This window comes from Psammomys obesus, unplaced genomic scaffold (genome assembly GCF_907164565.1).
Source record: "Psammomys obesus unplaced genomic scaffold, mPsaObe1.curated_primary_1811, whole genome shotgun sequence".
NCBI lineage: Eukaryota > Metazoa > Chordata > Mammalia > Rodentia > Muridae > Psammomys > Psammomys obesus.
In genome coordinates, this window is record NW_026585504.1 from 67,923,789 (window position 1) to 67,938,991 (window position 15,203).

The 15,203-nt window shown below is 42.1% G+C and overlaps 1 protein-coding gene across 1 annotated transcript in view; it reads left to right on the forward strand.

Moving 5' to 3' along the window:
• The first annotated feature begins 9,194 nt into the window (after window positions 1-9,194).
• Window positions 9,195-15,203, forward strand: part of Thsd7b (thrombospondin type 1 domain containing 7B) — a 565,744-nt gene continuing 559,735 nt past the window's right edge. Inside the window, exon 1 of the mRNA XM_055603283.1 lies at window positions 9,195-9,294. Coding sequence (XP_055459258.1) covers window positions 9,195-9,294 — 100 coding nt within the window. The remainder of the gene's footprint in view (window positions 9,295-15,203) is intronic.

The window sequence follows — 15,203 nt, forward strand, 5'->3', positions numbered from 1 at the left end:
GAAGGAAGGAAGGAAGGAAGGAAGGAAGGAAGGAAGGAAGGAAGGAAAGAAGGAAGGAGGGAAGGAAGGGGAAGATCCCTGGGGGGGGGTACTGTCCAGCTAGTCCAGCCAATCAGTGACTTCTAGTTTTATTGAGAAGAGCAATTGAAGAAGATACCCAATGTGGCCTACACACACACACACACACACACACACACACACACACACACACACACAGTCGATCCACTGATACACATGAGCACACACACAAACTCACGCATGATAGACATAGCTTAGATAACTAAAGTTCACCTAATTCTTATACTCAGCATCAGATGTCCAAGATGTCATCTTGTTACAACTCAACATTGTTTCTGAGTCTGAATAACTTGGTGACCTATTAGAATACTCAGCTGGAGTCTCCCACTCATTGGGGTTGTATCCTAACACCGTGCCCCTCCGGTTACCAGGCAAGCGTCCCTGAGATCACTGCTGCAATGGCCATTGTCTGAAGCTTTCTGTTTCACCAGGGTCATGAATGAAATTGAAGTGCCAGTGAACAAGGGAAATCTGAGGCTTCTTAGCTGGTCTCTCTTGACAAATATGAAATGGTCATGTTTTGTATTAAATTATCTTAGTTCTTCATTCTGCTTTGATGACAGCCTACCTGGGGGAATTTTTTTCTGAATAAGCTTGTTTTTTCCTGTTAGTTTATCCCTACAATGAAAAGTCCCTTCCATATGAAAGAAGTAGGAAATAGTAAGACCTGAAGAGGACAGAACTCCACAAGGAGAGCAACAGAACCAAAAAATCTGGGCACAGGGGTCTTTTCTGAGACTGATACTTCAACCAAGGACCATGCATGGAGATAACCCAGAACCCCTGCACAGATGTAGCCCATGGCAGTTCAGGGTCCAAGTGGGTTCCATCATAATGGGAACAGGGACTGTCTCTGACAAGTACTGATTGGCCTGCTCTTTGATCACCTCCCCCTGAGGGGGAAGCAGCCTTACCAGGCCACAGAAGAAGACAATGCAGCCACTCCTAATGAGACCTGATAGACTAAGATCAGAAGGAAGGGAAGGAAGATCTCCCTTATCAGTGGACTGTGGAAGGGACATGGTGGAGAAGGGGAAGGGAGGATGGGATTAGGATGGGAGGAGGAAGGGAGCTACAGGGGGGATACAAAGTGAATAAACTGTAATTGATAAAAAGAAAAAGAAAGAGAGAAAAAGAGTCCTGTCCAAACTGTGGGAATCCCTCATGCTACCAGCTTTCTGATTCTCTATCAAACATCTGCTATTCTAATTGTTCTTGTCGAAAGTATTCCTTGGTTTCTTGTAAATGCCAGAATAGGAACACACAGATAATCAGGTAGGGTTAGGATGGAAATGTGCTTTCTCCTTGGCAGTGCAGCAGTGAGAGTGGTAAAATCAACCCAGCTGACCTTCCGTCTGAGTCTAGCCATTTCTACCCAGTGCCCACACAGGAGGGGAGCACTCGGTTAGGTGCAGAGCTGTGAGCTTCAGCGGGAAATTACAATCTACCACCACAGGGACTCTTGCAGGTAGGCAGTCATTTCAGAGATGAGAAAGTGAGAGGGTTGTCATATGGGAAGTTCCCACGTGAGGACGGCCGCCCAGCTGGTGTGCGCTCACACCCCGAATTTCTGGCTGCTTCTGTCTTCTCCTTCTGTGCCCTTCCGATGCCAAGGAAGGCCTGGTGGGTGGATCATTTGGCAGGAGCCTCCTAAAAGCCTCCTCATCTCGGGGTGTGTAATCGCTATCCCCAGCACCTTTGCAGGGCGGTGGCCCCATTCTTATTGTCTAAACCAAGATGATAACAATACATGAGACAGTTTGGGGATATGTTGAAAATCAGGCAGGCCTTTTGGCAGGGGCTGCCACTTTGACCTCGGTTAGAAATCATGGAGCATTCGTCCGGAGCACCGGAGTAAATGGGACCCATGCGCCGCTCTGGCTAAAGCACTCTCTCACCGGTGCCTGAATAGCTGCCCTGGGAAGCCCAGAGCTGGGTAGCAGGGACGGGCTGCAGGTGTTTCCTCATTCTGTCTGTTATTGGAGTCTCCCAGGCTTTGCTGAGGTTTATTTCATTAAGAGAATAATATGCTTGGGCAGGAGACATTCTCTGGGATTATTAGATGGTATATGAAGTGTGTCTAGACATGATAATGCACCTCAATGTATTATTGCAGCTTGAATTTGACCACAGCCTGTAGGTGAACTTATTAAAAAGGAAACCACTGGTATTTCAATTTAGCCTCTGGATTAATCAAGTACACAATATAAATAGTTTCCCAAATGCTCCTAAGTATTGAGATTAATGTGAAAGACAGTGAAAGCTTTTAATTCTCCACCCTATATGCTGGATGTCAGCCACTTTTTAAAATACTAGTTTATACTTTTGCAAATGCAATCCAGTGACTGTGTATATGTTCCAGAGCACCTAGGCACGTTGCAATCAGTCATGCTGATAGTTTCCATCTGTAATACAAGAATAATTCTCTTAAGTGTGAATTTCCATGGCATGTGGCTGTTGAACTAGGATTGGCAAATGAGTCTGTGTGTGTGTGTGTGTGTGTGTGTGTGTGTGTGTGTGTACATGCACACACATATAAATCTTCTGGTACTGTGGATGACAAACATGGACCCATTATATGCAATTACTATTCTTAACTAGAAAACAAACAACAACAATGGTATTATAATAAGTGGAAGGAAGAGCTTCTGGGAAGAGACTGGAAGCAAGGCAGGTCAGCGAGATGAGAGGGCTGTTCACAGAAACCAGGAGGGGACGGGGTGTGGCTGAGGGGAAGCTGAAGTTAGGGCCTGATGACCTCATTTCTGTGCAGTCACAGTGACATCATGTCATCTTCTCAGTGGCATGAGAGCAATATTGGGGCAAATATGCACACAGGAAACAGCTTGTCAGGGTGTTGTTCTCCAGCATTCCTATGGATCACCATTTGAAGAGGCTTCCTTAGTCTCTCAGGCCTCAGCTACCTTTCTCTGGGCTGTGAAAAGTAGAGCCTCACCCCAAACAATACTTACATGGATGCTTAAATTTGACTTTAAGCAGGTGCACTGAGCTACTTTTTAACTTTTGAATATCACATCAATAATGTTAAACTCTTTTCTTCTCTCTTTTTGAGCAGTTGGATTCAGAGTTAATGCTGTATCTTAGCTTATACTATTAAATTTCCAGATGTCCTGACAGGGCAAGTGCTGTTACCAGTACCCTAAGCCTAAGGAACGATGTTCTCTGTCTTATTTCCAGTTTTAGAGGCAAAGCCTTCCTTTCACGCATCAGATCTCTGATTTTTCTCTCCATCTTTAGATAGACGGCATTAGCTGACAATGAATATTCAATTCTCTCTTTTTTTTTTAAAGCTACAATATGTATCCTTAGATATAAGAAAAATTCAGTGTAGCTAAGGCTTATTTTAGAATATTATTAAATTAAAAAAAATAAAACACATAAAGATATAAACCGGTTAAGAATTTTCCTGATATTGAAACCAATACTTCTGCAACACCATCTTAAGAGTTACTATATTTTTCTGTGATTATCGATTCATAAGATCAGAATGTGTACTTACTTCTTATTGTGCTTCAATATAAGAATAAAATAAATTGTAGCATCAAAATGATTGCTCAGCTGTTGGTAATGAAATTACAAGGACCACAGCTGATTAAAGTCAAAGAACTCTCTAAGATCCTTGAGGCCCTGAGAACAAACCGAGATCATCTGTGAAAACATCCATATCTGTACACCAGATTACTAAAACCCCTGTAAAAGCATAAGGATTCAAAAAACACGTTCCATTCCATCTCTGAGGGATGTTATTATCACAGAAAACACAGCTTCTGGATCAAAAGATTGGAACATGTCTGCTCAGGTTACAGAGTTGCAGAGGATTCGATTTGCACCATTCAGGACACCCGTGAACAAGACAGCAAATCCAAAAGAATTACTTTAGCAATCTATAGTTTAAGTATGCTGTTTTTTAAGTGAGCTCTTAAAAACATTGTCTGTCATTAGTTAAATAATCGCTGGTCGTGAAAATAGCATGACATCATCCCTAATGTGCTGGAATCTATCCCAGTGTTTGCCATCAATACAACTTCTTTTCTTGGTGAATTTTTGGCAATTTGCTCTCAGTGTTTATAAAATTGAATTCGGATTCTTTCTTCCATAAATTTACTATACTTTTTCCTCTTTCCCATTTCTAGTCATTATTATAAACTGAACTATCTAAAGATTCCCAGATGCTGAGATTCATAACCAAACTTTGGGTAGAGTGCAGGGAATCATATGAAAGAAGGGGAAGTTAGTAAGACCTGGAGAGGACAGGAGCACCACAGGGAGAGCAACAGAACCAAACTATCTGAGCACAGGGATCTTTTCTGAGACTGATACTCCAACCAATGACCAAGGTCTGTTCATGGAATAACCTAGAAACCAAGCTCACACGTAGCCCATGGCAGCTCAGTATCCAAGTATGTTCTCTAGTAAGGGGAACAGGGACTATCTCTGACATGAACTCAGTGGCTGACTTTTTGACTCTGACTCCCACCCCCACTCCTGTGGGAGGAGCAGCCTTGCCAGGCCACAGAGGAGGACAATGCAGCCAGTCCTGATGAAACCTGATAGGCCAGGGTCAGATGGTAGGGGAAGAGGACCTACCAAGTGGACTTGGAGAGGGGCATGGGAGGAGATGAGGGAGGGTGGGATTGGGAGGGAATGAAGGAGGGAGTTATAGCTGGGATAAAAAACAAATGTAATTAATGTAAAAAAATAAAAAATTAATTAAAAAAAAAGATTTCCAGAGCAAGTTACGACTCTCTTTTTACCTGTTCTCATTCGAGTAAGTCAGGGAATATTTTAACATCTTGGTTTAAAACAATATTCTCAAATACATTCTTTTCACAGTTGAAATGTGTGGCTCTCTCTCTGTGCACTTTTCAGGCATGCAGGCTCCCTCTCTCCTAACCCCTTCCTCCCTCTTCTAAGAGCGCTGCCAGCTCCCTGACCTACTCTCTATAACTCTCTGCTAGGAGGGACTGTATTGTTCTGTAACAATAGTTGATTTCTTTGGTTCTCCCCATGATTCACCTGAAAATGCTTCTTTGTGTCACCAGTGTGAACACAATGTTGCTACTCAGTGTGTACTTGCATACATGAAAAGAGACCCACAAGGTCTGATCATCTTCCACTTCACAATCCTTCTGCGGCTTCATCTTACCTGTAGAATAGTTTCTAGTCCCTCCTTGATAAATGAACCTCCTGACTTGTCTTTGGCAATGCTTCTGGAAGCCTGCTGAAGAATTCACTGTGAGCACTCCATGGACTTTTATAATGCCGAACCTCGGTTTCATCATGACGTTTTCTCTCTGTGTAAACCACCCTGTCTCATATCATGATAACTCCATTTCCTGGTTTTTATATGATAAACCTCCAACATCCTACAAAACCTGCCATGATGCTGTCACGTGTTTGATAAGCCTTAACATCTTCATATATTTCTTTACCTGATATTGCTGTTATTATATTGTAAGAATCTTTTTAATTAATTTACTAGGCCCTTAGAATATAGGCTCAATACATACATGTGTGTGTATATACTTATATATATATAATCTCCATATATCTATTTATCTCTCTATATCATATATCTCATTGACTGGGAGACATTTAGACTTTGCTTAAATGTTACTTGACTAAATGATTATGGCCCAAATAAACACTATTACAGGGTCTAGAAATACAAGTTTTGACAACAGCAGAAGAAAAGTTTGGATTCTGACCCTGATAGCTCCTGGAGGTGACCTTAGCCTAGCTGCTTGACAGCTCTGATGGAGGGTGTACCTGTCTGTAAACAGATCTGCTGACTCCTGCCTCAGATTTGTGAGGATTAAAGTGGGGATCACAAAGATGTCAGGCCACAGAAGTGGGAGCACACAGTTTCACAATAAATGACAAATGTTTTATCATGAGTGTGGAAACCAGGTCAAAGTATAAAACGTTTATATATTTGGGTTGAATTTCAAGACTCTGATTAAAGGAGACAGCACATGCTCTAGGAAGAAGAGGCTAGCAGCTGCTAAGGTTCATGGGTAATACAAGTGGTGTTTCAGCCTGAGCGAAGCAATCTCGCACAGTTCAGAGACAAACCCGGCAGGTGGTAGAGGAGCTTGGGCTGACTGAGGGATGGAGATTTCTTTCCAGACCAGACACTCCGCTCTAACTCTGTTCCAATGCTGTTCCTTCTTATTTTCTCACAATATTGTCACTGTCTATTTGAAGGAACACACCTCACTCAGTCCCTCCATTGGCAGCGCCAAAAACAGCCACTGAACAAGTTACACTGTACTAGATGTCCTGTTACTTGACTAGATGCTAATCACAACAGTTGCCAAGAACAGCAGGAACCTCTGGTCCCTGCTGTTCCTTCCCCAGGGCTCCATGCACCAGGCCTCCCAACCTGCTTCCCCTCCACAAGTCAGGCAGCCAGGCCTGTGGTGGAGCCCTGGACTCTCTTTTCCTTTATTTCTCTGGTGTCTGCCTCGTCTTCTGATTTCATTTGTCAAGTTGTCAAAGTGAGAGCCTTCGGCGCAGGTCGTCATGGGAATGATAGCCATCACCACTCATGCAGAAGGAGGAAACATGGTAATCTGGAACAATTTACTTTCCTGTTAGACATTTGTCTTTTTTTTTAAGGAGAGGATTTTAGGAGGAGCCGTGTGTTTTCAGCAGCAGAGTTTCATGTGAGCTGGCTAAGGAGCAGTCTAGAGAGAACAGGGGATTTCTGTAAACAGTCCTCAATAAACCTCTGGTTAGTCCTGAATACCCCAGAGGCTCCCTTACCTTTTGTGGAGTTACAGCCTTACTAGGACAGAAACGCGCGTGTTTGAAGGAAGTGCATGTAGTCTGGACGTAGTCTGTGGAGCCATCTTCCAGTGAATCAAATGTCTCTGTGTTTCCTTTACCCACTGAGACATCTTCCCATTTGATGGGATTGAGCTGTATCTGTGACTGAATGTAGCAGTATTCTTTCTTCTTTCTTTCCTTTCCTTCCTTCTTTCTTTCCTTTCTTTTCCCTTCCTTCCTTCCTTCCTTCCTTCCTTCCTTCCTTCCTTCCTTCCTTCCTTCCTTCCTTCCTTTTTAATTTCTGAGTGAAATCCCATGCTATGATTGTACCACAATTTATTCATTTACTGAAAAACTTGTTTCTTTTTTTCCTGTTTGTGATTATTATAGATTAAACTATAGTGATCTTACATATGGATTTTTGTGTAAACCAAGGTTCTTTTTAATTGGCATAAATAGCCAAAAGTAAGATTGCTGACTTATACAGTGGCTGGAATTTTAGGTCTATTAGATGCCATTTTTCAAAGCGGTTATGTAACGTGGTATCCTTGCCAGTTATACACAAATAAACTAGTTTTTCCTGTTTCTTCTCCAAAATTTAGTTTTGTTGGTTTGTTTTTAATCACTGTGATAGGTGAATAGTGTGAATCTACCTTTCTGAGAGTACATTTTATAAAACTCACAAAGAAATAAAATATTTGCAGTAAAAATTTAGCACCTAAGATGTACTGTTATGTGAAGTATACATACAATACAAAAATAACTCAGTTGGGATAATCCAGTGACACTCTTTTTCAGGTAGCTTATTACAATTAATTTTGCTGATTCCGTTTTACTCTGATGACTAGAAAACATTAAGTTTCATAGTCCATATTTCCCTTGGCCAATGCTGCCCTATACTATAGTGGACAGGCTGGCCCGAGTGGAGGGCGTTATTGGATTCAGCGTGAAAGTCAGCAAAGCTATTCTGCAAAAAGCCAGCTGGAAACATTGTTGACTTTGTGAACCATGACGTTTCTGTTGCTGTTACTCAATACTGTCTCTATAGCACAAAGCAGCTGTGGGGAATGTGGTACTTAAATGACTGAGCATGCCTGCAGTCTGATAAAATTACTTGCCAAAGCAGGCACGGGTGTCAATGCCCACAGGTTGCCAGTCCTTGGTAGAAGAAATATGAAGAGACATAAAAGGTTCTATCTAATTGGCATTATCAGATATTCTCTAATTAATAGATAAGAGCAGGACAGACATCTGGCAGAAGGAATTTGGTAAGAAAATATGTACAAAGATAGGAAACTGTTAGCTATCTTTGTGGGGGCAGGGGGACTATGACAAAATATCTGGCAAAAGCAACTAAAAAAGGAGGGATTCATTTCTGCTCACAGCTTGAAGGCGCAGTCCACCATGGTGGGAAGCCCATGGCAGCGAGTGTGAAGGGGCTGGTCAAATGTCGTCTGCGGTCAGGACACACTTGGAGACATGTGCTGGTGCTCAGCTCACCGTCTTCTTTCCTTTTCACTCAGGCACGCGCACGTGCTAGCGCTGCAAGCTATTCAGGATGGGCCTTCCCCCTCAGAGCTATTTAGGATGGGCCTTCCCCCTCAGAGCTATTTAGGATGGGCCTTCCCCCTCAGATCACCTGATCTATTTAGGATGGGCCTTCCCCCTCAGATCACCTGATCTAGACAAAGACATACCCAGTGATTTATCCCCCAGGTGATTCCAGATCCTGTCAAGCTGACAATCAGGACATGCCTTCACAAGCTGAGAAATTTGGCATGGGATGGGAAATGTCCAGAAATTAGCATCTCCTGGAAGCAGCTACCATTGCTAGATTAGAACAATAGAACAGGGAAGTGACTTCCTTTAGAAGTCACGGGTGGGAACAGGAGCAGTGGGGCAGTTGGCGAGGGGCTTGACTACCAAAGCCAGGGCAGTCTAATAGGGTCTGACATTGGAATATACCCCTGGTTGCCGGTACCTTTTATTGGGTGAACCCCTGTTGAAGAGGGAATCTGAATAGCATCATCCCTTGTGGCTCAGAGAGGGGCTGAGAAAGAGAAGGCAGGATTTAAGAGCCATGTCTTGTTAGCCAACAGACTAAATCAGAACACAAAGGGCTCTAAGGGGCTCTGAGCTAGCTCTGTGGCCAAGAACACTAGCATTTTTGAGTAGTCCGTCTTCCCTTGCGTGCATTCTTTTTCAGTAGCTTTACTATTTTATGCTTCAGGGAAAATGGTGAATCAAGAATGAGTGTGATAAAAGCCCCGCAGACCAGTTTCTTCAGATGTAGTTATCAGTCCTGTCAGTGACTCATCAGGAAGATGCGAGGCCCTCGCAGTGACGGAATCTTAGCTGTCAGCCTGCAGCTGAAGGCAGTGCTGCAGGTCACCTTCTGGGTACGAGCCCCCATGGACCATGAAGGTGGGAAATAGAAAGAGAAGGATTCACTTCAAGGCAAACTAATGGACAAGACATTTCTGTTTCCTGTTAGGTGTCCCTGCATTTTGTCTTCTGTAAAAATCAAGGCAAACAAAAACCAAACCAAAACAGCAACAAAAGATTCTTAGTACAGGCTCTCATGTATCCTGGGCTAGCCCTGACCTCATTGTGTAGCCAACGATAATCATGAACTTCTGGTCCTTTTGCCTTTACCTCTCAGCTGCTAGAAGTTACAGGCCTGTACCACCATACTGGTATTCAGCTCTGGGTACTGAACCCAGGGATTGCTAGAGAAGCCTCTCCCAACTAAGCTATATCTTCAGTCCTCAAGTTTAATCATTCCTTAACTTCCCTCAGCTGAGAGGGATGTGTCAAGGAAAGGGCATTTATCTCACAGTCTGGCCCTTTGAAGTGATAGCCCTCCATGGAAATGCCCCTGCTTTGTACTCATCGACTCCTACCCAGGATCTTCTAGACGTCTTCCATGTTCCTATCTGTATTAAGAGAAAAATCTCTTGCTTTTGCTTATTATAAAGTTTTGAAGTTTCTCTCTGCCTTGTTGTTTCAGTCCAATGGTGGCACAGAATAGCATGGCTGGAAGCAAATGGGAAAGAATAGATGGAGGTCCTACCCTGTTTCTCGACCCTCTGTGGTACTTGTACCCAGTTCTGGATCAGAGACCTAGCTGGTATTTAGGCATTATTCTTTGAGTCTTGGAGAGGGCTAGGCAAATGCAAGAGAAAAGAGTGGAGACTCAGAGCAGGGCTCAGGAAACCATAGTGGACATAGTATTGTGTAGGTATCAGCATGCCCACCAGGGGGCTCTGGTGATCATCTCTGGTCTAGCTGACCTGGGAAGATCTTGTACCTCGCCTCCAGTAAGCTGGAGCTTGTAGAAGATGACCTACTAGAGATGGCTACAACCTTTCAGACTACCTCGTGGTTTCCTGGTCTCCAGCAGGCCAAACCAGGCCAGTTGCTATGGGAGAGATCACATGCTTGCCACATGAAGACTTGACCTGTAACATTCTGTGCCTTCCTTGTATCTTTTCTTTGAGGAAAAGGCAACTCTCTGGACACTCCAGAGGTGGTCTCTCTCAGGAGTCTCGAACTACTTTCTAGTGTGTTGGGAGAGTTAGTAACCCTGGCCTTCCATGTGGGTTGGCTCAAAAGTCCCTTCAGTGGAGCTCTGGGTGACCTTGGGAACCAAGGATGTTATTTCCCAGGTGTTCATCCACCTCGTACATGATTTGCTTCTCTATGATGCCATAAGTTGAGCACCCCTAGTTTGTCATTTTAAAATTCTGATTTATTTCTTTACCAATAACATTATATGTCAACTCTGAGAGTGAACCACATCAGCCAACTCTTTCCAAGGGTTTAAGGGGTTTTTTGTTACATATTTTTAGTGGTTATATCAGACATAAATTAAAAAAAAATCATGTTATTTTAATATAGAAAATACAAGGCAAAATTTATTTTTTTTGTTTTGTGGATTAGCTAATATTTGCTTAAGTTAAATCAAACAAGTATTTCTTGAGGCTAGACATCTTTAAAAGTTAGCAGTTTTAAACAAACAAGAAACCAGATTATTCAACCAGGTGATTCTGTTGCTATCTTATCTAGCTCATCTGGAAAAACTCAAGCTCTTCCTCTAATCATATTTGAATCTTCTGGAATCTGGTTGTTCCCTACTTGGCTGGAAGTATTTGCTCATCTCTGTCCCATGTGGCTTCCATATCCAGCAGGCAAGCCAAGGCCAATTCCCAGGTCACCAGAAAGTCCTGGTAAACTGACCAGAAGTTTCCAGGTCTTTTGAAACTCCTTCCCAGAACCAGTAGTCACTCCGACTGCATTGGCTAAAATAAGTAAACACACTAGCTCAACCTCAAGGATAGAGATGTAGACTCCGTGGGGTGATGTGATCTCTATGAAGTTCTGTTTCAAAGGATGCGAACAGAGGAGGTTTAGACATTCGAGCTCTTTTTTTTTTTTTTTTTTTTTTTTTTTTTTGCAAATGACCTGTGAGGGATGACAAAGGATCAAGGGAAGAAGGTTAAAAGGTCAAGTGCTTTCTGATCCTGGTGCTAATTGGTTTCAAAATGCTGAGAACTCTGGGTGCTTTCACTATATTTACCTTTTAAATGGCACTGCTCAATTTTCCTATTATCAATCTATCTGTATTTTTAGACATGTCTATAGAGATATCTACTTCTAGCAGCGATTTTACTGATAACCCTTTCTTTCCTCATTTTACACTGTTTTTTAGCACCAATTTCCTAGCACCTGTTATGAATGTTTCTGGAGTAATGATGATAAATTCCTGACACTAAGAACTCTTATATTTTTGTTGCATTTTTGTTGCTTGGACACTTGTTTTTGCTACTGGGAGATACTCTAGAGAGATGTGTTTCCAAACTAAGGTGAAGTTCTATGTAAGGAAAGCATGTCAACATGTCAAAATACTGCTTTCTTCCCCATGGATGAAAGATTCTCACATGCATCACAGCAGGAGACAGTGCAGACAGTGTTCTTTTCTGCCTCCCTCCCTCTGTCACCCCCACTCTGTGGGGTGAGTGTGAGCACATCATGTCCTCCCTCTGGTGAGCACATCATGTCCTCCCTCTGTCACCCCCACTCTGGGGTGTGTGTGAGCACATCATGTATGCCATTCTTCCCCATGGCCCAGCACCCTCTGTGGAGAGCTCATAATACATGGGAGAAGTGAATAACCGCCTTAATGATTTGCTCCTCATGTTCACTGTGGTCTGTGAAAGGCAGCTCAAGTTCCTTGCTTCTGCGATGTGTTATGGGGGTTAGTTTATGTCACAGAAGGACTTTGATACTCCCAGATGAAGGGCAACTCGTAACTATAATGTTTTATTGTTATAATACCATAAAAAGCTTTGGGGGACCTATAGCTTACATATTTTCCTTTAAATTAATTCATAAATCATGTCTAAAACTGTATCAAATCCAAAAGCAATAGCTTTGACCTTAGAATTGCTGTAGCAGGAAGTTGGTGATGTACTGCTGGCTACCTCAGCAGTACTCCCAAGTACATTAGCGGGGTGAACACTTAAAACAAATGACTAGGCGTTCAAGAGGGGCAGGTTAACTGATTCTAAGCTTCTCATGTGCCGCACAAATGTTTTAAAGACGTTATCATAAATAGAGCAATTTTTAGTTATTTTCACCAATTCAGATGAAATAGTCACCGTTCCTACTCAAATGTTCCATAGATACTACTTTAAAATATCTTTTAAACATAGTGAGTTTTCCTTTTGCTTTTTCCTTAATGGCCACAGAAAAGCATTTCCAGAGCTGATGATGGCGCGTCAGCACATGTTATCATTGTGTTGCGTCTTTCTTGCATGTCACTAACATGGCAGCTATAGAATTTTCACCTTCTCCTTATAAACACTCACTATCTTCTTCAGTTACACTATCATACTTAGGACGATCTGTCTGCAAAAGGAGTGGATGCGTTATCACTGCTGTTGTTGCCGAAGAGCACTGATTCATTTGTGTATACTTGAGGAATATTGTGACTTCTAAATGTGACTTCCAGAAATGTACAAAGACACAGCCGTCACAAGTAGGCTTCTGCTAAAACAGGTTTTCAAATGCCTCCTTTGCTGCATGTGTCAGAAGTACATTGTTCTGAAGGTATTAAATGGGAATGTTACAAGTAGTGTTTTCTCAGTGGGATTTAGACAGGTTGGAGATCACCATCGTGGATACATAGCTGGGCGATCTACTTCCTAGAGCCAAGGGCACTGTTGAGTACTTGCGCAGCGTAACGCTGGAAGGCAGGTGGAGAGAACCGCAACTCTTGGCTCGAGTTCTTTGGTCTGTCCTCATAGCAACCGTGATGAACTGCTTCTGTCTTCTTGTATCACATCTTATTGGGAAAATCAAGATGATTTGGTATAAGTTCCTTTAACAACTCTATTTTTAAAGTGTGATCACTTCTTTCCACTGTCCTCTTGCTCCCTAGAAAGACAGTGTGCTTATGTGAAGCTGTTCACCTTGGTACACCCACTCAAGAACTCTAAAGGCTTTGTGCACTGGTTGGCATGGCTACTTCATAATTCTTTGTTAACATTTTTTTTGATAATTCTTTTTATGCAGTATGCCAAGCAATATGAAGGCAAAGATTGCCCCTTAAGATCTGCTGGTATCTGTGATATGTATGGTAAATTTTTATTTCAACATAGCAGTTACTTAATGAGCATGTATATGTGAATGCTATAAATGGTACCATATATACTATTTAATGCTGAGCTGAATATTTCTATAGGTGAATAGATTTCAATTCTGAGTATGAATTATATATATATATATATATATATATATATAAATAAGTGTAAATGGAGATTATATTTTTATGCCTGAACTAAACCTATAATGAAGTGTTAGATAGCAATAGAAATCATTTTATGATGTGTTGCATACGTGTATACACACAGACTCATGTGTTGTATTTTGTGAAAAGCATATTTTTATTTAAAAAGAACAGATTAATATGAATCCAATTACTTTTTCTATGTAAATGCATTCTGCTTTTTTGTTCCTTCCCATTTTTCAACACTCTAAGTATAAGAGGAAATCATAACCTACTTCCCAGTGGGTCTTGACGTGGGAGCCTGACATGTTGAACTTCTTTCCTCTCTCTCTCTGTCTTTGAAGATGGTAAGTGTGAGTCTGTCTGGCTAAGGTACTTTCTGCACTAACAAGTTGTGTCTTGAGAATTTTTTTTTTTTTGTAACGTGTTTGACAAGGTGGTATAAACACTCTAGATTAGCTGCATGCTTTATAAAAAGTAGGAAAGAAAGGGGATCAGAAGACATTAAAATAATTTTAGGGAGGATTCTGGATACGTGGAAATAGTAGGTATAAGAAGGGTAATCCAAGCTTACTTATTCATGAGTTATGACTTGCGTCTTATTGAATGTGTGATTCAGTTGAGCAACTATTATCTAACATTTTTCTATGGGATAGGCTATCTAACTCATAATTGTTCACTTCACTTTGTATTGTGTAGCTAAGATGGGTATTTAGTTATCATTTAACAATTTAAAGGGATGGCTAGTCTTCAATATGCCCTTTCAGATGAATGTTTCATGGCTTTTGAAGTTCTAACAGAAGGTAGAAAGAGAAATATTTGATATTTGGTCCATAAAAACTTTAAGTTTCTTATTTAAACCTCCTTATTCAGAATCACCAGAAAGAAAGAGATGAAAGCTTAAGGGTCATGTCCAGGCCTCCCAGATGGAAAAGAGTCATTGTGTCTGTGCTGGACAGAAGGTCTTCACCACCCATGGAGGATTCCTCTGATGCTGGTGACCTTGGCTCCTTCAGAAATGAGCTGCTAAAGCCCCAGTCACAGCAACCCAGCTTGACCTGGCCTCCTTCCAAAGACCCGTGGACTTTAGACAAGATGGGAGCTATTTGCTATATTTAATTTGTATTAAATTTGTTGAGAAGTTGGATTAGCGTTAGCATGTGTTCCTGTGGGGAAGGTGAGCTTAATCCTTTTAAAGTGTGGGAGTCAGGGCACATTTACTGCCTGTAGGGAAGGGCCTGCTGGGAGAGGCAGTGGAGGAAGGATCGACTGTACTCCAGAGCTGCAGCACAGGGCCTGAGCAGGGGTGACAAGGAGCAGCCTGTTGGTGCGACGGTGAAGTTCACAAAATCAGGTTTGCTTTGCTGTCGGATGTGAAGCTTGACATTCAGCTGTGTGCTCAGGGTCACTCAGCTGGGGCTGGAGGGGCAGTTCAGATCTATCCGAGGGATAGAGGCCACTCCTGAAGGAGGGACTAAGGAAAGAAGGTAGGCCTTATGTAATTTAAATAGTGTGAAAATGTGGATGAGACCTGCTTCTGGAA